The sequence below is a fragment of the Pelodiscus sinensis genome, chromosome 11 (genome assembly GCF_049634645.1).
Source record: "Pelodiscus sinensis isolate JC-2024 chromosome 11, ASM4963464v1, whole genome shotgun sequence".
NCBI lineage: Eukaryota > Metazoa > Chordata > Testudines > Trionychidae > Pelodiscus > Pelodiscus sinensis.
In genome coordinates, this window is record NC_134721.1 from 41284761 (window position 1) to 41307201 (window position 22441).

The 22441-nt window shown below is 51.8% G+C and overlaps 1 protein-coding gene across 4 annotated transcripts in view; it reads right to left on the minus strand.

Annotated features, from left to right (window-relative positions):
• Positions 1-22441, minus strand: part of STAB1 (stabilin 1) — a 116163-nt gene that overhangs the window by 66221 nt on the left and 27501 nt on the right. For all 4 annotated transcript variants that reach the window (XM_075939384.1, XM_075939383.1, XM_075939381.1 and 1 more), the window contains 9 exons: positions 21535-21681; positions 18657-18719; positions 15627-15740; positions 15089-15142; positions 13429-13509; positions 12907-13065; positions 5116-5178; positions 2922-3023; positions 1356-1442 (listed from right to left, as the gene is read on the minus strand). In XM_075939384.1, coding sequence (XP_075795499.1) covers positions 1356-1442; positions 2922-3023; positions 5116-5178; positions 12907-13065; positions 13429-13509; positions 15089-15142; positions 15627-15740; positions 18657-18719; positions 21535-21681 — 870 coding nt within the window. The remainder of the gene's footprint in view (positions 1-1355; positions 1443-2921; positions 3024-5115; positions 5179-12906; positions 13066-13428; positions 13510-15088; positions 15143-15626; positions 15741-18656; positions 18720-21534; positions 21682-22441) is intronic.

Below are 22441 nucleotides of genomic sequence, written 5' to 3' on the forward strand. Positions count from 1 at the left end.
TTTCTGTGCTATTATTTAGCTCAAATTTACCCCTAAATGTCTTTTAAGAGCCCAGAAAGCAGTGGACGCGTTGGAAAGGCTGCTAGACAATAGTGACCTCCCGTGGTTTGGCAAATTCTCTGGTTCGGCACCAATCAGGTCCCAAGGGTGCCGGACTAGAGACGTTCAACTGGTACTTCACTTTCACACAGGGCATTAACCAATTGTATACAGTCACAGATGCATATTATGTGGGTTGGGTGGTAGCTGTTGGACACATTTTGCCATAGGGGGCATTCATCTCAGTAAAAGATTCTGTGGCATGCATAGCTAGGGTTTGGTTTTCTATTTCCAGGCAACAAAGAAATGCCTCGTTTCCTAGCTGTAAGACAGTCTTACATTTTCTCATACGCCTGCTCCCAAGCCAGACGGGCAGTCCTCTCATATTTAAAAGTGTAGTACAAAGAAATCAATACCTATGTACAACACTGACACCGGCCTGACTTGCTCTAGAGTAGACTGTAAGGCTACGTCTACACTGCAATGCTATTTTGGGATAGCTATCCCGCGTCTTCACAGCAAGCCTGTTATTTCAGGCTCGCTATTCCGACGTCCTTGTAAACCTCATTCCACAAAGAGCAAGGGGTGTTTTGGAATAGCGCTTTACTTCGAAATAAAACGTAAACAGCGCCAAATGATGAAATAAGCTATTTTAAAATAGCATCAAAATAAGCTAAGAACATAAGAACGGCTGTACTGGGTCAGACCAAAGGTCCATCTAGCCCAGTAGCCTGTCTGCCGACAGTGGCCAGCACCAGGTGCCCCAGAGAGGGTGGACCGAAGACAATGATCAAGCGATTTGTCTCCTGCCATCCCTCTCCAGCCTCTGACAAAGAGAGGCCAAGGACACCATTTTATCCCCTGGCTAATAGCCTTTTATGGACCTAACCTCCATGAAATTATCTAGCTTCTCTTTAAACTCTATTATAGTCCTAGCCTTCACAGCCTCCTCTGGCAAGGAGTTCCACAGATTGACTACATGCTGTGTGAAGAAGAACTTTCTTTTATTGCTCAAATAGTGGATCTTATTTCAAAGTTACGGTGCAGTGTAGATGCACCCTAAATGCTGCCGCTTGTTGGCAGAGAAAGAAACACCTCCCCCCCTCAGGAGGGGAACAGGAGTAATGCAATTAAGATGGTGCCCTTCCCTGCCTTTGTCTAACACCAAGCTTTGTGCGCTCTGTTTCTTGGCAAAACTGAGCACCAGACACTGATCATTTCCCCAGTGCACAGAATGTGAATCCCTGGTAAACAAACCAATTAGTGACCAATCTCCTCAGCTTCCCGCTAGGAGTTGTGGGCTCCGGTGCACTTACATTCCCTCTCCTGTAGCACGGGTTGGAGAAGCCACCAGGGCACGGTGTGCAGTCAGGGCCAAAGAATCCTTTACAGCACCCAGGTTTCTGAAAAAAAAAAAAATCACATAACACCGTAGAGAGCAGCTTAGAGCATTAGGCACCATACAACACGCACTGGGTCTGACCTCAGGTCTCTTTCGCTGGCTTCTCTCAGTGCTCGGACCACAAATCTGTCATCTTCCACGGCCAAGTTTTCAATCCAGCTCTTCCAGGGTGGTTAATCAAAAGGACTCTGGATCTGGAGTCTGACCTATGCCTCCAATATCCCCCACACCTCCCTTTTCTCCTCCCCCGCAATACCAATACCCTCTTATCACACCTAATCAGGTTTTTTCCCCCAGAAAAATCTACTTCCCTCCGCCTCTGCCTGACCTGGATTTGGGGGGGTTTCATGTTTTCAACTGTTCTGGGCCGTGTCTGCCACAAGCAGAGTCATTTAGGAAGCTGAATGCTCCAGAGGGCTGAGGCAATTGGCTCACAGCAGCCCAACAAATGGAAGGCCAAGGTTTCACTGGATGCACTGGTGAGCCTGAACTACTGGCTCTCAGAGGACTTGGAGGTAGCACGGTCTCCCGAGCTGGGACGAAGCTGCTTCCCAAAACACCTGATAACGGTTCAGCAACAGGATGCGACCCGCCTGCGGGCTTCATGTGCGCTCCGATGGCATTCGGTTTCCTCTGAGGCGTGGGGCTCGGCGATAGGGGACTGAGCAGTCGCACACCCGTGCTCTGTGTTCCGGTGTCTCCTCCCGCTCGGCCGCTTACACTCGGTGGCTTAGGCAGATTTAGCCACGCCCTTTCCATCTGCGCTCCACAGGGAAGCCACGCAGATGGGTCATGGGATCGGCTGCATGTTTACCACTAAGAGGGGCCTTACCCAGGTGTGGCAGGACAGAGGTTAGTGAGAGACTCTGAGCTGGGGATGAGAGACGCACTGGATCGGATTGAGCTCACGAGCTAAAAAAGAGCAGGCCACGTCTGCGTGAGCCGGAGACGCCAGGGGCCCTGAGGACGTATCTGTGGCTTGAGTTGGGAGTGCCCTCGGAGCAGGTAGCCCTTCCTGCTGCTTGTGCAGCGGCAGCTACACAATGTTTAGATCGGCGCTAGTCTTGTCTCCTGGAGCTGGGACTCTCACCCCTGGCCTGCAGGAAATCCAGGACTTTATCTGTCCTGCAGTGGGGAGACTTGATGAATTAGATAGAGCTGAGCTAGCTTGGACAGGCTCACACCAGCCACTAAAGCCCTGAAGCCGCCCAGGGTTCTTCTGGGTGGACCTGGTGGCTGGGCGGACCTGGTGGCTGGGCCACCACCCACGTTTTGTGGCTATTGTCACTTGAGCTAGATTAGCTCACAGGTAGCGTGGGTACATCTATACCTGCTGCAATCACACCTCCTGACTTCAGGAAAAACACCCCCTTTATGTGGGAGCATTCTGATGGGAACCACGTGGAAGAAGGCAAAAACTTCTCTAGCTGAGCCAGGAGACCCTCCCTTGGCAGGGAACGGGTCCTTGCATCACACTTACCACAATGGTTTGATTGCAGTACCTGGCACAGCCCTTTTTCAGGATGTTCGAGCCTGAAGGATCCTGGACATAGACGCATTCGCTTGGAAAGATCTCCTGAGCCTTCGGAAATGAAACAAGCCATCAATGCAACAGCCACGTTCATGCTTCCGCCCTGTCCCGCGCGGCAAAAGGTCATGGTCTCTCGCAACCTGAGGAGGTTCATGAGTGTGCCAAGGTGAACTACAGACTGTGATGAAGAGCCTGTTGTCCTGGAAGGCCTGCAACTGCTTCCTGCGCCTTGCAGGAGTCCATAAATCAGGCCTCACTGATGGCTATCGGGTCTGACCACACCGCTTGTGCCATGGCAGAACAACGCTGTTACTTAAACGGGGTCACACACCAGTCTCTCCATTGGTTGGTTAACAAGCCCACAATGCACACGATAGGAGCCAGTTAAACTGCTCTCGCTCCCGTACAGAGAAAGAGGAGCAGTGGAAATAATCCCCGGGGCAACTCTAGTGACTTCAGAGGAGCTATTCTGGGGATGAACGAGGTCTTTAATGTCACCCGTTACAGTTGGAGGGCAAACTTCAGGCCAAGATTTTCGTAAGTGACAAGTGAGTTTTGGAGGCTCCGTGTTTCGATGTCCAACGTGAGAGACCACAAAGGGGCTTTTCTGAAAATCACACCCCTTTGAGATCTGTCACAAGCCAAATGGAAACATTGTTTCAGGTTGAAAAAAAACGTTTTATTTATCTAAAAGCAAACACATTTTTCAATATGTCTAGCGCCCTGATGAATCAGGTTTTGCACAGCTCTTGCCTTAAGCCCCCAGGTCGGTTTTGGAATGCAATAAGGTCTTTACAACATCTCACCCTATGTTTTTCTTGGGTCTGAGATTGGCCTGACACCCTTCACTCACGCACTGACTCTAGTGGGAGTCTGGACTGAATAAGGACTGCAGCAAAACCATTCACACAGCAGGGAGTAGGAAGAAGGCAGAACGAACGTGTGACCCAGCACACTGGCACCAATAGCAGAGGTGGATGGACCCAAACTCCACCTGCAACTACAAACAGTGCTGGTCGCCCCTGGCAGGGATACCACATAGCACGACGCTTCCAAGACGCCTCAGACAAGCTCCACCCACCCTGCCAGTTAGCTCCAATGGAGGACTCCTCCCAGACTGCCAGACTCAACACAGGCCACGTCAGGCTGTCTGAACCAAAAATCAGCCAGGCCCACCCGTGGAGAATTGGGCTGTACAAGTGCCCCCCACCCAGCAGGTCTGCTGTATCTTTTCAGTGATCAGACACAACGGCTACGTCTACACTGGCATGATTTTCTGGAAATGCTTTTAACGGAAAAGTTTTCCTTTAAAAACATTTTTGGAAAAGCGCGTCTAGATTGGCAGGACGCTTTTCCGGAAAAGCGTCCGTGGCTAATCTAGACACGCTTTTCCGCAAAAAAGCCCCAATTGCCATTTTCACGATCAGGGCTTTTTTGCAGAAAATATAACTATGCTGTCTACACTGGCCCTTTCGGGCAAAAGTCTTTCAGAAAAAGACTTTTGCCTGAATGGGAACAGTATAATTTTTCCGGAAAAGCACTGATGATTTTACATTAGATCATCAGTGCTTTTCCAGAAATTCCGGCGGCCAGTGTAGACAACTGGCAAGTTTTTCCGGAAAATCATCTGATTTTCCGGAAAAACTTGCCAGTGTAGACACAGCCCTCATGTGCATAGTCCTACCATGGGCGCAGAAACACAGTTTTGTAGAATCAACACTGGTGATTCCTTTGAGGGACAGCTGATTATCAAGACAAAGAGGGTGGGACGACAATGGCTGGGCTTTCAGATGTGCCTGGAAGGGAACGGTTCTGACTCCAGTTGAGTCAGGGTGTTAACAGTCAAGTCTAGTTTCATTTTACACACACAGTGGCTCAGATCACTACAGTGATTAAATTCTGCGCACTTCCAAACCAGAGGCAGCATAGACCACTGGATTAAACACTCAACTAAGACCAAAGGGACCTGGGTTACATTCTTGGCTTTGTTACGGATGTGCTGTGTGACTTTGAACAAATTACTTCCCCCTCACCTTGCCTCAGTTTCCCCTGCCACCCATTGTCTGTCCGTGTAGCTTGTTTATCAGCACTCTTACTATGTATCTGTACAATGGCTAGTACAATGAAACAACAAGGTATTTACCATTTTTGTGCTCTGAGGTGGGCAAACGCTGGTGTTCAGGGCTCCACAATCAACACAAGAGCCCTGTTATAAAAGCAAGAGGAGAAAAGTCCATCCCATAAGAGTATTTACACATGCGCACACACAAGCCCCATTTTATGCTTGTACAAGAACACCACCCCAGAAATGCTGCATGACACTTTTCCCACCATAAGAAATACGACCAAAGAAGTTTTAAGCAGCAAAGGTTCAGGAACAAGGTGAATTTTTCCATGTAAAGAAAACGCTTCCCAGATCATTTCTGTGGGAATCGACCACATCTCACAATGAGACTGTTACTCTCCTTGTGCAGTAGCTGAGCTTCTGTGAGGTGGCCGTCCCTGTGGGTGCTCTGCCTTCGACGTCTTGGTGCCTTGCACGTTTAGTCAGATTTCGGTAGCAGAGCTCTGATTGGCTGTGCTCACGTGGAAGCCATCTTGTGTGACTTAGAGGGGCTACATTGCATGTGCAACCAACCGCCCCCCCAGTTCCTCCTCTGCCCACGAGGGTCTGCTGCAGAGGAGGGGGGTGGAATGCCGACAGGGACAGCCACCTTGAAGAACCTCAGTGAGGGCACAAGCTGAGTAGCCATCTTGTCCGAGGCATGTCCCTGGGCGTGCTCCATTCCACATGACTATGGAGCAGGCGGGAGGGGCTTTGGAATGACTGTCTGGACCGTGGGCAGTACCGAGCCCGCGCACCGCTGCGGGGCTGAATGCTTCACCACGCTGTGGACAGAAGCCCAAGGGGCAGCCCTGCAAGTGTCCACTCTGGGCACGTTGTGAGGGAAGGTTGTGGGTGCTGAGCGTGCAGGGGTGGGACGAGCTCTGACCGGCTGGAGCAGAATGCTGGTAACAGGCAGGTTTCCGGCTGCCTCCATTTCAACAGCCTCTGCTTGGAGAGGGCTTCAGGAAGAGATGGGGAAACTTCCTGAAGGTTTCTGTCCCGCCTTGGTGGAAGGCGAGCACTCCTTGTACGTGGAACACGTGGAGGCCGGCGTCCCTGGCATCTGCAGGTGGCTTGGGAAGAAGGTGGGTAGGTATTTGGGTTGATGATGGTGGAACAAGGAGGCAATTTTGGGTATAAATTGGGGTGGGGGTGAGGATGACCTTTTCCTTTTGAAACACGGCGTATATGGGGTGGAGGACCATTAGGACTTCCAGTTCCACCGCTCTGTGCCGTTGTGATCACTCCGGGAAAGGCGACCTCCGTGGATGGGTGCAGGCGAGCTCACGGGACAAGGGGTCCAAAAGGTTAGCCCACAAGGCTGCACAAGGTTAAGGTCCCACATGAGGGTAGGGAAAACATTGGTTAACCTCCAGAAAGCATTTGTTAGTGGGACGGGTGAAGGACAGAGGTGCTGTCTGTTTTGTGAGGTGATCGTGGCTTTATGGAGCTGTTGGAAATGCCTGGTTTTGGGGGGCTTAAGAAATAGTCCAGACCTTTGGTAAGGGAGTGGAGTGAGGAGACCTGCCATGAAATCCACACCACAAGGAGAATCAGAGCCATTTCCAAGTGTACGAATTTGCACGTATTCGGCCGAGGACTATTCACAAGGACATCTTCCACGTCCTGAGAGCAGTCGTCCTCCAAGTGCTCTCTGCATGTAGTAGCCAGACCTAGCAGTGGAGAAGCCCTAGGTGGGGGTGAACAATGCACCTCCATCCTAGGGGAGCAGGTGGAGAAGGGCAGCGTTAGTGAGAGTTTCCACCATCTGTGCCAGGGAGGGGAACCGAGTTAGTTGGGGGCGCGATTAGAATAACTCTGCCTCCATCCTGCCTGATTGGTGCATTACCTGTGTGAGCGGTGGGGTGGGGAGAAAGGGATATAACTGTGGTGCCTCCCATTTTAGGAGTCGTGCCTCGCCCAGTGACTGGAGACTAAGGCCCGCGCAGGAGCAATAGCGTGGGCGTTTGGTGCTGCATGCAGATGAGAAGAGGCCTACCACGGACACTCCCCGTCAGGTGAAAAGAGCAACACGCTCGTGGGCCTGCTCAGGCAGAGGCGTAGCGAGGGTGTTATGCGCCATGGGGCAAAGACAAAATTTGTGCCTCCCCTCTACCGCTGACACGCAGCGTGGCCCCGAACCTGGGAGGAGGAGGGGAGCCTGTACCGCATCTTCCCCCGTCCCCTCCAGTTTGGGGCCGGGCCTCCCCATGCACTAACCCGCCGGTGGAGATGGAGGAGGGTCGGGCTGGGGGCAGAGAGGCGGGGAGGAGGCTCCAGCCGGCAGTGGTGGGCGGAGGAGGAGCAGGCGAGCTGAGCGATGACAGGGGGAGCGGAGGGGGATTAAATTGGTGCCTCCCCAGTGTGGTGCCAGGAGGCAACTGTCCCCCCGTCGCTACACCACTGTGCTCAGGTGATCTGCAGTGGTGTTCTGAAGGCCCGAGAGGTGCACACTGTGGGAAAGGCCCCAGTTCCAGAGAGCCATGGCCTCCGCGCACAGGGGTGTGATCGGGTGGTTTGGGGACGACATGCAGGTTGTGTTCTCAGGAAGGACTCGGACGGCAGTGTGGGGGGATTGGGAGAACGGGCCGGCAGGCTTTCCTGACTGCCCCGAGCTCTAGTCTCGAGTGTTTACACAGACGGTGACCTCCGCTGCTGAGCCACATCCCTGGTAGTGTGGGTGCCCCATCCCAGAAGGGCAGTCTTCGGAATAGGATGCTGGAATTGACGTTGTGTGGTTGCAGCCACCCCCGGAGAGAGCCGCGCAGGGACCTTCATTTGACCGGTACGGTGCAGGGGCAGGACGACAGGTACTCCATGTGGAGCCTGGCATGTGTGACCATGTATGTTGTGGCCAGTATGCCCTGCAAGCTGTGTGCTTGGGCAGCCACTCGGGAGATAGTCAAATGCCACTCAGCTGATTAGCAGGGTGCCCACAGCTACATTTTGCATCTCAATTGGTGGTGCACATTTGCTCAAGCCTTGGTGTACATAGAAAAATTTGTTCTGCACACGGATGGGAAAGATTAGAAGGAACATTGATGGTGGCAGCCACACGGCCCAGGAGCTACAGACGTGTCCTGGAGGCTGTCCAGGGTGGCAATGACGAAAGCAGTTAGGTTGACGACTCACTGCTAGACCAGCCCTTGCAGCGAAGTAGTCGAGATGAGCCCCTATGCACTCCAGCTGATGGACCGACACGAATGGAGACGTTTCAAAGTGTATTTGCAGCCCGAAGATGGAACAGAGGTTTGCTGCGTGTTGCATTGGTGCACGTAGGAGGCAGTTGTCCAAATGTGGGAAAATAACCACACCAAGCTGGCTAAGGCAAGCTGCGGCGACAGCTAGTACCTTGGAAAATATGCGTGGGGCAGTCGACAGGCCAAAGGGGAGGACTCTGTATTGGAAGTGTTGCTGGTGTCGTGTAAAACACAGACCTCCCCTGTGTGCGGCACAGATCTCATCCTTCAGATCAAGGGGCGAGAGCCAGTCTCCTTTCTCCAAGGTGGGAGTTAGGGCTACAAGGGTACCATTTTGAAAAGTTGGGGCCATGCAAACCTTATTGAGCTTGTATAGGTCCAGAATAGGTCACCGCCCCTGTTCTTCTGGGTCAGAAAGCAACAGGAATAGAAGCTCACACCTACACATTGAGGTGGTACTGGTTCTATGAATAGAGATAGAAATGTAGCCTTGTTCGTCTGGTGTAGCTGGAACAAAAAACAGGACTATGCAGCACTTTAAAGACTAACAAGATGGTTTATTAGGTGATGAGCTTTCGTGGGTCTGAGAAAGTGGGTCTGACCCACAAAAGCTCATCCCCTAATAAACCATCTTGTTAGTCTTTAAAGTGCTGCATAGTCCTGTTTTTTGGTTCTATGAAGTAGTTCATTTCCTGTTGCAGGGGGAGCTGGAGAGAGGTCCCTGAAAAGGGACAGGGAAAGGTGGGAGGGACAGAAATAAAGGGGATGGAATAACCCTGATGGATCATTTCCAGGACCCATCTGTCTGTCGTTCCAGACTGGGTAAAAGGAAGTCAGATCAAGTGGGCTGCGTCTAGACTGCAAGTTTTTCCCGCAAAAGCAGCTGCTTTTGCGGAAAAACTTGCCAGCTGTCTAGACTGGCTGCTTGAATTTCTGCAAGAACACTGACGATCTCATGTAAGATTGTCAGTGTTCTTGCGGAAATGCTATGCTGCTCCTGTTCAGGCAAAAGCCCTCTTGTGCAAATGCTTTTGCGCAAGAGGGCCAGTGTAGACAACGCGGTATTGTTTTGAGCAAAAAAGCCCCGATGGCAAAAATGGTGATCGGGGTTTTCTTGCGCAAAACCGCGTCTAGATTGGCACGGACGCTTTTCCACAAAAAGTGCTTTTGCGGAAAAGCGTCCGTGCCAATCTAGACGCTCTTTTCTGCAAATGCTTTTAACGGAAAAACTTTTCCGTTAAAAGCATTTGCGGAAAATCATGCCAGTCTAGACATAGCCATGGTGTCGAAGTGAGACCACAGTGGAGTTGGTGACAGGAAAAGTCTCGTATTCTGGATCATACTTTTAAAAAGATTGCTGAGGGTTGGATAACTGGGATGTAGAGATCTGGTCTGGGGTCTCTCTCTTTGGCGTTGGGAGTAGTGACGCTGTGGCTGAGTAGCAGCGCAGGGCCCAGAATTTTGGGTTGTCAAATTTTCTGTTTCTTTTCTTTTCCGTTTCTTTTTGTTGCGAGGGGCGCAGAGTCTGAGGGTTTTCAAAGTGGCCTGGGAGTCCTTCTGAGTACATAGGGATGTGTCTGTAGCCTCTGCAAACTGTCTGTGGCCCTCCAAGGGCAAACCCTTGACCATCCCCTGAACTTTTCTGGGGAGCTTGGACAGGCAGAGCTCAGACGCCTGGTGCCTGACAACGGAGGTTGTGATGGAGCAGGATACCGTATCGGTCGAGTCCAGAGAAGCCTGGAGGGGCCTTCTGGCAATGAGGGAGCCCTCAGAGACGCTGGATTTGTAGGAGTCTTTCCTGCCCGTGGGGGAAAGACTGCATAAAGGACGGCATGTTGGTGAAGAGACTGCGGGTACTTTGCTAGCAGTGCAGAGTAGTTCGCCATGCAGAACTGGAGGGTGGCAGAGGAATAGGCTTTTCGCCCCAGCAGGTCGAGCCTCTTCTAGTCCTTGTTGTAGGGGGTAGATCTGGACTGTTGTGGCTTGTCCCTTTGATATACCTCCCTCAGTGCCTAGTGAGTTGGGGGCCGGATGGGTAAAGAGAAATTTGGCTCTTTGGCAGGGACACACTATTTTTGTTAGAGGGTTTGCAGTTTGGGGGCACCGTGGGAGCGTCTGCCCAACAGTCTGAGCTGGCTCCATGATGGCGACATTGGTTGGCAAGACTATTGTGGCTGAGGGCGACACATGGAGAGTGTCGGTGAGTTTACGCTGGGTTTCAGGGAGCTCTGACAAGGATTTGGAGAGGGTCTCGGCAAGCCCCTTGAAAAGGCCCTGAAAGGACCGGCAGTCACCCCCCAATGGCAGGGGTGCCCTCTGGAGATAAGGAGGAACGCACAGGGCAGTGGTTCACCTTCACTCGGAGGCTCCTGAAGCAGGGGGGCCTCCATGGAAGGAGAGCCAGGCACTCTAGAGGACAGAACGAGGAGGCCTGGTGCTCTGGGTTCTACGCAAGGCCCCAAGGGCCCAGCCTGGATCACTGCCTTCCTCACCGGTGCTGGAAGGAGGCGGGCCCTGAAGGGCCGTGAGTGAGAGCCTGGCTCAGAGCTGGTCTGACCAGAATGCCAGCCATAGAAGAGACGCGCAGTGAAGGGTTGTGGCAACGGGAAGGTCAGCGGCAGGGACAGCAGGCTAGAGCGATGAGGTCGGTGCCAGGGTTCTTGAGGCGGCAGTGTGGCAGAAGGTGGCGCTCTTTCTCCGCTAGGTGCTGAGGTGGACTTAGGCACCGTTGGCGCTGAACCTGCCTGCGAGGCAGCGGTTCCTTGTGCTGAACATACCCGGTGCCTTAACGGCCGAGATTTTTGGTGCCGTCGGTACAGAGGCAGATTTTGGGACTGCAGATCATTTTCGCTTTGGTGGTCTCAGGGTAATGATGATTGGGCTTGATGTTTGGTGGCCTTTCTGGGGATTGGGTCTTTGGCCATGGCTGTGGAAGCAGAGTCCTTGTAGGGCAGGGGTAGGTGATTACCTCAGTGGAGACCTTCTGGACCCAGGGTCCAAGGCAGGTCGCAGGGATTTCTCCATCAACAGTCATTTTAGTTGCCGATCCTGAGTATTTAGCGTCCGGGCCGTAAGGTTTTTTTTTTTTTACAGTGGGGACATTTTTGAAGGATGTGGGTCTTCCTGAGGCACTGGACACATTGAGCATGTCTGTCTGAAACCGGTATGGATAACCGGCAGGAGAGGCAGCATTTAAATGCAGCTGAACCTGGCATCGCTCGGAGCCATGCAGCAGGAGTGCAGAGTTACAACCAGCCGACCCACTGTCAACGTCTGATAGTCTGAGTGGACGGCAGCAGATGGCAGCTGAGGGACAATGCAATAAAAGCCTTTTTTTTTTTTAAATAAAGAAAGACAAAACCCAGGAAATGGTCTCCGTTAGCGGAAAGCGAAATGTAAAGAAATCCAAAGAGACAAATCAAAAAAGTAATCCAAGAAATCAAAATGTCGATTGAAAAGCTGCAGCACCGCTGTCACTCTGACTTGAGCCAGAGGTGGGAGACAGGGGATAGGTTAGCTGCACAAGGTGGCCTCCGCGCAGGCACGGCCAGCCAGGGCACTGCTACCGAAAGTCTCTGGCTGGACGCACAAGGTGGAGCACCCACAGGGACGCGCCTCGAAGCAGCAGCAGAGAAGTTACGCAGGCACCTCTCTGCGATGAGGACAAATCCCTAGGGCCGCTGGTTAGCAGACAGTCAGTTGTAGCTAAGTTGGAAGCTGTGCTGTAGGTCTCACGACACCCAGTAGCATGGACTCTGATGTCACTTCTGGGCCATTACTGGGGCCTCGATCCAGCACGGAGATGCGCGCAAGGGGACCTCAGGCCTGTGCAAGGCCCCATGGACTTCAGTGGGGTTCTGTGAAGCGTGTACACGCACCAGCTCTCAGTGGCCCAAATGTGGGACACGGGGCGTGAAAACCATTCTGAGTAAGGGGCACAAAAAGCTGATCCGTGCAGGAAATGTAACCTGCTGTGAAGCTTCTTCCCTCTGTGTAAACGACTGTCTATAGCCTCAGCGCAGCGAGTCTTCATGTCAGACGTAAATGATTCTCAACAGAAGCAAGGAACGTGTGGGGGACGGAGGGAATGTGGCACTACAATGAGGGATGCTGGAGAGGTTTGCTTGGGTGGGGGGGGGCATGGAAGTGCAATGCCTTTTATTCAGGGCTGGATGAACCATTAGCACAATTCCTGGTGCATAGGGCAGCAGCCGGGAGCCCAGGGGTGCTGCAGCACCCCCAGGACCCTCACCAATGGGAGACAGAAGTTCAGAGCCTGATAAAGTATTATCAGACTGGTTGGCAGCTCATATACAACCAGGAAAGATTGAATCTGGAACAATTCCCAAATAGCAGCCCTCTGAAGAGCTGAGTCACGGCTATCTTGGGTAGAAGAAAAGAGCTGCTGTAACTCTGGTCAAAAACAAATTCCGAAGAGAAAACAGCTGACTTCCTAGCAAGGTCGTGTGGAAGCATTCACAGGAGAAATGCTCACTGGCTGGCAGATCCCTCACAGCAGGGATCCCAGTGGGGATGGGAATACAGAGACACACGTAGTAACTGAGCACAGAAGGTATTTTCTGTAGCCTCCAGTGGGGGAAAATAAGAGGGGGAAAAACGGACTTACTGTGACGATTTTGTGCTGTTCTTCATTGCATACTTGAGGCAGAATGGGGATGATGGAAGGAGGAATGAAGATGCCATCCAAGGTGTGAATGATTCCATTCGATGCCACAATGTCCCTCTTGCTTAAGGGAATCCCAGGATCACCCAGTAGAATTTGGCCCTATTTCAAAAGACCACCCCCAAACGCAACAAAAATCAATTCTCTACATCATCCCCACTCGGACTACTTCAGGCGACATGCTGGTAAATTACAAGGTGGTCGTCTGTCTGACCGACCACACCCACCCCCACACCCCCACCCCCACCCCCACCCGCACCCGCACCCCCCTTTCCTAGCGGAAGCCATGCCTGGAGCAGGAGGGGAGGTGCATGCTGGCTTTAAGTAAATTGAGCTCATCAAGCAGAGGACAAAGCAGAGCTGGCCCGAGTGGCAGAATTCCCACTCAGAACCAAACTTTCCCAAAGTGCCGAGGGTTTATATCGGGGCTGTGGTGTGAGCCCATGGCGGGCACATGGTGCTTACGTCCTCGGTGACATTGATGGTCAGTATCTGGTTCGCCATGGTTATAATCTGAGGCATCATTGTCAGCTTGCCCACAGTCACCTGAAATAGACAGCCCGAAAGGCGACGATGCCATGAAACGCACACAGGAGGAGGAGGGGGAGAGAGACAGGTGTGTGCAGTTCACAGTCACTACCAACACTCCCCCCTCAGCCGGCTGTGAGGAGTTGGTTGCCTTTATTATTCAAACTTCCCTCTGCAACATGCACGACTAAGGCTGCAATTTAGTCCCTGGTGGTTTTAGGAAAAGTCATCGACGGATCATGGGGCAACAAACAAAACATCAGAGCCTGGGACTTCTACTATAAATGTCCCTGACAATCTCGGGGAGGGGATGCTGCTGGGAAGGGTGCCCTGGGGGGCCAGTGCTCTGGGGGGGACGGGACCTCATAGGGGCTGGGACAAGCAGAGGGTCACTGAACAGCAGCTGCTTCACCCACCCTTGGGACAGCCACACTGGCTGCTGCTTGGCTGCCTGGGGCCATTCCAGCAGTGATGGCTGCAGGCAGGGCCACCCAAGTGGCTGTCTGCAGAGCTGCTCCAGCAGCGGCCCGAGGGGCTGTCCCCAGAGCCAGCTGCGTGGGCAGCCCAGGGCCCAGCCACACTGGCTGCTGCAGAAGTCACAATGTTTGCAGAAAATCATGGCATCCGGGACTGAAGGGACGCCCAGTGCCTCATTATAACCATATTCAATGCCCAAAACCTAAGCAACGATAACGGTTTCCTTATTTGGCTGTAGATATGAGCTGATGAACAAACGTCGTTGCCTGCATCTGTACTCAAGTGGCACGTGGGCAGTGAGTTTGGTGGATCTCAGTCCACTTCCCAGTGGGCAGGTGTCCACACTGCAAAAGCCACTAACAAAACGGGCATTAATTGACTCCTTTGCGGGCAATCCCAGCAACTACGGCGAAGCTAGGTAGGAAGCAGGCCTGAAGACTGAACTCCCTCCGGATTTATATCACGTTGGTGGGGCCACGCCACTCTGTGCCGTACCCGTCGCGTGGCCGAGACTGGCGACGCGACGCCTTTCACAAATACCACATTGGATGCAAAACCATCTACAGTAAAGGGGGGGGGAAGCCGGGATCCCTTTGGAAATAGGAGACCACCCCAGGGAACAGAGTCCACAACAGTCAGACCTTGTGTGAACCCAGTTGCGGTCATGCAGTTAACACCCTGGGTGACGTCGACCCAAAAGGGACAAACATCTGGCTGCTATCGCGGCCTGATTTATAAATCCTCCAGTGAACTGTTTGAAAACAAGACGGGGGACAACCACCCATTTGTCCCTCTCCGGTTTTGGGGAGCAGCATTTTCATTCTAAAGACAAACGATCAAGATCACGCCCGACAAGGGACCCAGGGTTTAATAATTAGGGCCCTGAGCGAGGCAAGCTCCCGATTGACTTTAAGCATGTGAGTAGACCCACTGAAGTCAGCGGGGTGACTGGCATGCTTCTGTGCTTTGCTGCATCAGGGCTTCTCTCCTCTACTCCTCGGAGGGAAAGCTAAGGAATGAAGAGGTAGCTAGCAGGACGCTGATGAATTGGACACAAGACAATTCCTAATGATGTGCTGGCCCGAAGGATCGGAATATGCTGCAAACACAGATGCCTTACCGCTGCTGTGGTGTAGATGTGATGTTTCACAAGCTCTTGAAGCTTATTGATCCCCTAGGGAGGGAAATGGAGACCATAATGGCAATTAGATAATAATTAGATGCTCTTTCGACATTGGGCACAAAGAAGCCAGGGCTGAAATAAAGTGTGCTGGCAACCAGTGAATTTGAAATATACATGGATTTTTACAGCATCCTTATTTGAAAGGTAACTTTTTAACAATCTAACCAAACTTTCAATACATGAACTGCATTTAATGACGTAGCCAAACTTTTGCTACATTTGCCACCGCTGGCCACAATCTGCGTGAAAACCAAAAGCTTCCTTCTGGAGTATCACAGGAATTGGGACCGGCTTTGCTCAAGCAGGGGAAGAGCAACTTGTATTTGAGATAAGCTCATCATGTGCATGTGAGCCTTTGCATAACATTCGGAATTGGCCAGCACCACTTTGATCGACTAACTGGTCCCGCCCCCTCGGTCCCAAGCCCTTCTCACTGCCACAAGGTGGATTCACCCAAAACTCAGATTAATCTCACCTCTGTAAAAAGATAAATCAGCCTCCCATCTCTTAACTTATCCACCGCGTCGTTGCTTGGCACAAACACAGTGAAGGGTCCTGGGCCGTCCAGTATCGAAGGCAGGCCACAGTTCTGCAAATATTACACAGCACCGGAATGAAACTTTATAGTCTGACACAGTGAGTTAGACTATGTCTAGACTGCAAGTATCTTTCGAAAAAGCCTCTTTCGAAAAAGAGCGTCTAGACTGCAAGCAGTACTTTTGAAAAAGCAAGCCGCTTTTTCGAAAGAAAGCAGCGAGTGAGTCTGGATGCTCTCTTTCTAAAAAGCCCTGTTAGTATTCAAGAACGCCTTTTTTCGAAAGAGCACTTTCGAAAAAAGGCGTTCTTCCTCGTGAAATGAGGTTTACTGCTGTTGAAAGAAAAGCCGCGTTCTTTCGATTTAATTTCGAAAGAACGCAGCTGCAGTCTAGACGCAGGTGATGTTTTTTCGAAAAAAGGCTACTTTTTTCGAAAAAAACCCTGAGTCTGGACACAGCCATGGTGAACGAAGGGCTGGAAGAAAGGAAAAAAGTTCAGAGAGGCCCTGTGCTCCACTGCCGACTTCGCTGATTGCTAATAAAAGTGTACCGAAAACGTTCCGCGTCTGTGTTGACAGGCAGCAGCATAAAATCCTAATGTAGGCAGATGGGAATCTGTAATAGGAGAACAGCTGAGCCAAAGAAGCTATTGGCAGAGAACATGGTAACAGCGGTTTGAACAGAGCTTCTGTAAGCAGCTGGTATTTCATTAGTGCTTTCTCAGGGTGGGTTGAACACAAACAGGAATATACACACACACAGACTAACAGCTCTATCTGAATGCCTCTAGCAGGAGGAAAAACAGAATCAAAGCTGCATTCCAAGATGCTTTTCGCATGTGAACAGGAACGGCTGGAATGGTGCCCTGAAAAGAGGAATGTGGGGAGACCCATAAAAGGGTTGAAATGTTTCCCTCGTAGGCCACTATAGGTCCAACCTGGCTCAGGGACAGGCACCTCAGGGGATTATCATTGTAAGACTATTTGTGTTTCAAGTGTCTGCATGAAATGCAAAGATGCTTTCAATCCGGTTCCTAGTGGGTAGGAGCCCACAACAAATCTAGGCTCTCGCTAGCGGTCACAGCTAGAGACTATGAACGGCATGAACCATAGAACATTAGACTAGGAAGGGACATTGAGAGGTCAAGTCTGGTCCCCTGCCCTCACAGCAGGACCAAGCACCATCTAGACCATCCCTGACAGATGTCTGTCCAACCTGCTCTTCAATATCTCCAGTGATGGAGAGTCCACATCTTTCTAGGCAACTTATTCCAGTGCTTAACCACCCTGAAGGTTTTCCTAATGCCCAACCTAAACCTCCCTTGCTGCAAAACATCACTTCTTGTCCTATCCTCGGAGAACAATTTTTCTCCCTCCTTTTCGTGACACCCTTTTGAAAACTGCTACCATGTCCCCTCCTTTCCAAACTAAACAAGCCCAATTCTTTCTTCCCTCATAGCTCATGTTCTCTAGCCTTTTAATCATTCTTGTTGCTCTTCTCTGGACCTTCTCCAGTTTCTTCACATCTTTCTTGAAAGTTGGTGCCCAGAGCCGGGGACAATACTCCAACTGAGGCCTAATCTCGTGTCTTGCTCACAACTAGGGTTGCCAGGTAGACCCTGCTAAAAAAACAGACATGCTTGTTCGGGGGGGGTGGGACCGGCCGGGAGGGGGGTGGGAAGCAGAGCTGGCGGGGGGGAGGAGGGGGATGTTCGGTGGCCGTGGGGCTGGCCGGCAGGAAGAAAGGGAAAGAAGCAGAGCTGGGGGGGGGGGGGGAATCAGGGGCTGTGGGGCTGGAGGGGAGGATGGGGGGACCCGGAGGAAGGGGGGTGGGAAGCAGAGTTGGCGGGGGGGCCTCCGGGGGCTGGCCGGCAGGAAAGGGGGGCCCGGAGGAAGGAGGGCGGGAAGCAGAGCTGGGGGGGGATCGGGGGCCATGGGGCTGGAGGGGCGGATGGGGGGGAAACAGAGGAAGGGGGGTGGGAAGCAGACTTGGCGGGGGGGGAGGGGTGCAGCCACTGGCCACAGCCGGAGTCCTTCCGGCCGTGCCCCCGGCAGGCGCTCCCTTTACTTGCCAGCAGAAGCGGGGCGAGGGCGGGGCTGGGAGCTACTCCCCCCACCCACCCAGCTTCTGCTCGCAACCAGAGGCTCTCAGCTGGGAGATGGGCCGCGATTGGCGCTGGGAGCCGGGCCAGGAGTGGGGGAGGGGGGGGGCCGGGGGAAGGACTGGGAGTCCGGGACCCCGCCCCACCCGGCTTTTGCACACAATCACAGGGCTCCCAAAGCCAATCGCGCTCCTCCTCCCAGTCGCTCCCCCACCCCCAGGCTTCCCTCCAGCACCCAGCCGGAAATTCACAAAATACTGGACATTGCACACGTCCGGTATTTTCTAAATTTTTCTACCGCACAGATGGTGCAAATACCGGACTGTCCGGTAGACAACCAAACACCTGGCAACCCTACTCACAACACTCCTGTTAATGCACCCCAGAAATAGATTTGCTTTTTTGGCAACAGTGTTATACCACTGACTCCTATTTACCTTGTGGCCCACTCTGACCCCTAGATCCCTTTCTGCAGTGCTCCTTCCATGGAGAATCTTCCCTCTTCTTTCTCCTAGCTGTGGGCCCCTTGGATTCAGGTGTGAAGTGAGTTTGTGGGGCAGCATCGGGAAAAGCGTGAACTAGAGCTAACTGCTGCCTTTTTTCTATGCATAGAGAAGGCTTTTGTCCTCAGGGTGTCAAACCGGCGCTTTCACCGGCACAAAGTTTGCTTATCACGCAATCAAAATAAAAAGGGGCGACATGACAAAAAGCGTCAGAAGTCAAGGTACTGAAGTTACTTGTTAAAACAAATGCAGACCCCAGTGCAAACAGTGGTCCTGTTTCCTGAGAGAACACTACCACCGCCGCACCCCGTCACTCCCAGCACCCCGCCCTGGCGCTTTCCTGGGCCAGATCGAACCAGGCTCACCTCCAGGATTGTTTCAAATCGGCTGAAGAGCTCCACCGACGCAAGGATCTCCCCAATGGTTTTCTGCAAGCAGAGATCAAAGGAAAAGAATGGGCGGGATGCAAGGGAGGTCCAGGCAGGAACATGCAGCTTGTGCGCTAGGGAAGTCACAGAATACTGTCGTTCCCGCTATTTTGTTTAAATCCCCTACAACTGGTTGACCCAACAGCCACCCAGCCTGATGTAGTTTAGACTGGAGATTGACTCCTACCCATGCCGGTCTTCAGAGGCATCCTGCCCTCGCGGCGCCCACGGCTTTCCGTGTGCAACTTGCCTTTGGCAGACGGGCCACAGCAGACTCTATGTATGCTGGTGAGCTCTGCACAGATTGAGCCATAGGCTTTTAGCTCTCCAAAATCAGCTCTGGTATGCAGGCTATGAGCAGCTGCCCAAGAGAAACCTGCTTGCCGGGATTTTGAGAATGAAATCCCTCCCCACTACCCGCCAAGGAGAACAGAGAAGACCTAGCGCGGGGGGGGGGGGGGAAGGAATTAGATGTGTTCACCCACCGGAAAATGTGGAGAAAAAACGGTGCCCTTTGTTTTGGGAGAGGCGTCTGTAGAGACACGTCTGTTGGGTTGATAACAGTTATAAGTGCTTACAAAATTTCAGACTGAAAGGACGGCGTGCAAGGAAAAAGATAACCAAGAGATGGTTCTGGGCTTGTCCAGCACCTAGAATAAGGGGTCTTGGAGCATGACTGGGGCTCCCATGTTCTGCAGTAGTATAACAAAAAAAATAACTGGCAGTCTCCCCCCCACTCCAGGAGTGTTCCTTTCATAGGATCACTGCCCCGTGAAAGTTCCTGGAAGCAGCACGCTGGTCAGCAGAAAGCGCTGCCCAACCAGCACTCCGGGCTGATACAAGCGTGTTTCCAGAGATAAGGCTGCAGAAAATAACTCGTGTCATCAATATTCTCCATGGCACAACGCCCCAATGGGAAGGAAGCGTCCGAACGAGCTTGGAAAAAACATCTGCAGAGCAAGTTCCCTGACACTGCCCTTTCTCAAGGTTCCTCGCCTGACGTGTGCGGATGAAAACCCCCTCTCCTTTCGAAACACAGTTCTTGCTTCATCTCCGCTTGAACGGACACCCCAATCCTGCCCCTCTCCAGGTTCCATCAAGCATGTTGGTGCTCCTGGGGTTGGCACGATAGTTTTATCTGGGTAGCTCTATGTGCTGGGTTAGCCCAGCTATCAGGTTAACTGCCCCGCTGGTACAGAGCTATCATGAATCTATCCATATAATTAGGAACATACAACATGTTTATTCCATAAGGCAGCTGAGCACTGGTTCATGTAAGTCTCCCTTCAGCCCTCACTAACTGCAGTGGGTGTTGGATTGGGCTAAGAGGCTCTTAGTATGTCCCCTTTAAACTCTGCTATGGTGCATGAGAAAATGAACACAAGTAGCTATGATCTTAAGTAGTTTAAGATCTTAAACGTCAATGAAAGAGACGACAGATCCGATATACAGCCACGGGGCCGCTCTACAATTGCTGCGTTCCAGTGAGTGAGCTGAAAGTAAGATATTTGCACATAACTGGTTTCTAGGCCAGCCACTGCGTAAAATAGAGTCGTGATTCTGCACCTTATTTGAATCGTTTACATCTGTGCAAACGGAGCACTGGTTGCTACCCAAAACACTAGCAAAGCAGAGTGGCAGCCTTTTACTTCTAGATGGCGAGGATGTAAATGGGTACACAAGGTGCAGGGCAGTGAAGAATCCCGCTCTTTATCTGTGCACACAATTTGAACACACACAGCAGCTGCAACAAAAACACCACGCCCAACTGGGGGGGCAAAAGTCTGTGGCAGAACTAAGACTGGAACCCAGAACTCTAGAAACTCAGTCCAAAACCTGAAGCAAGGGACAGCCCTTCCTTACAAGAGTGGCCTCAAAATACAAACATCGACACGTGCATTATTTCTCTTGTGGAGGGCAGGGCACCGTGCAAACATGGCCGGTTACAAAATTCAATCTGATAGGAAAGGGAAATGCGATGGGATAGAACTGCTCCTTATGGGAAAACAAAAATCTTCGTTTGACATTTGTTTGAAAAACTTGCACTCATTTTGCATGACTCGGCCTCTCTCCTATTACAATGCCTGGCTCCTCCATTATTAGGGAGCAATCTGTGTGTGTGTCACTGCTGCAGTTCAAATTCTCTGGTTATACAAATGCCAGCACAACCCTCACTTGAGACAGCAACCGGCACTTGGAGTCGCTTCTTAACAGTGCTCTAAAACAGAGTGAAATAGAAAACAAAACATATAGGTTGGACCTCCCTGGTCCGGCACCCCTGGGGCCAGACTGGACCCAGATCAGGGGTTTTTCCAGATTAGGGGAGGTCATTTTAGGCCCCCTGCTGCCAGTCTCCCCTTGCTGCCCTCCCCCACCAGGCTTCCTAGCTCTCCTCGCAGCTAAGACAAGTGCTGGCTCCAGCTGCCTCCCCACGGATGTCGCTGGACCAGAAAATCCTGGATTATAGAGGCGTAACCTGTATGACATTATACTGCCTCTTCCTGACTTACAAACCGGTTACGGACCAAGCAATTGATCGTAACTCGGTTTTTTCGTAAGTCAGACTCCATAGAGTTGCACACGACCGCGCTGTTTGTAAGCACGGATCGAGTTCGTAACTCAGGGGCCGCCATTTACGACAGCTTTGGTTGTAAATGAGAACGGTCATAAGTCGACCGTTCGCAACTCGGGGACCGGCTGTACATGAAACAAATGCATCATCGATTCCAAAAGATCAACCTTCCGATGAGATTTCTATAAACTGTTTCCCATCGTATCTTCCAACGGACAGAAGACAAAGGAACGCTCACCATACCTTTGGATTTCCAGGGCTGTGAAAGGTGTCTGTTCGCCGTAGAGCGCTAACGACATGTATAATTCCATTGGATGCTGGGATGTTTGCCTGAAGGATGGAATATGATTCGCTTGGCAGGTCCAGATACTTGTAGCTCTTGATGGAGTGCTGGGATAATAATACAGGGTTATTTCATTATGAAAAACATACCAAAGGGATGAGAATGTATCTGAAAAAACTTCATTTGATTTGGTTAAAATAAAATATGGAGATATTCCTCTCATAGAACTGGAAGGGACCTTGAGAGGTCATAGAGTGCAGTCACCTGTCCCCACAGCAGGATCAAGTACCAGCCCTGACAGATTTGCCCCATATCCCTAAACAGTCCCCTCAAGGGATTGAACTCACAACCCTGCACTTAGCAGGCCAATGCTCAAACCACTGAGCTATCCCTACCCACTGAGGGGCCCTGTTTCAGTGTAACAATAGGGCCAGGAGTTCACCTGTGGTTTTAAGGGCAAAGATACACAGAGATCATATTAGAGAGACCGGTCCAGGCTGTAATGCAAGGACACAGTCTCTGAGGTGGGGGTGTTTGGATGGCGAGCTCTGGGTAAGCCCCATCACCAAGCCATTACATTCAGAATTAGACTTGCCCCAGTTTAGACCAGAGCTCTGGCCTGGGCCCAATGCCAGATCATGCCAGGATGAGTTCATGCTGTAGCCTGAATGGCCCACACATGAGGAGGGACTCCATGCCTGCTTGCATGTTTCTGGGCATCGGGGCAGCAGGATCTAGGGGTTCCCTTGCAGCATGAGACTTGGCTGTCACCTTCATTTGGCCCAGGTGCTAGAGAAAGGTCCCTACCAACAACTGCTACTGGTGTGTGTTCATTCTACCAACAATGCCACCGAGCACAAAGCACAA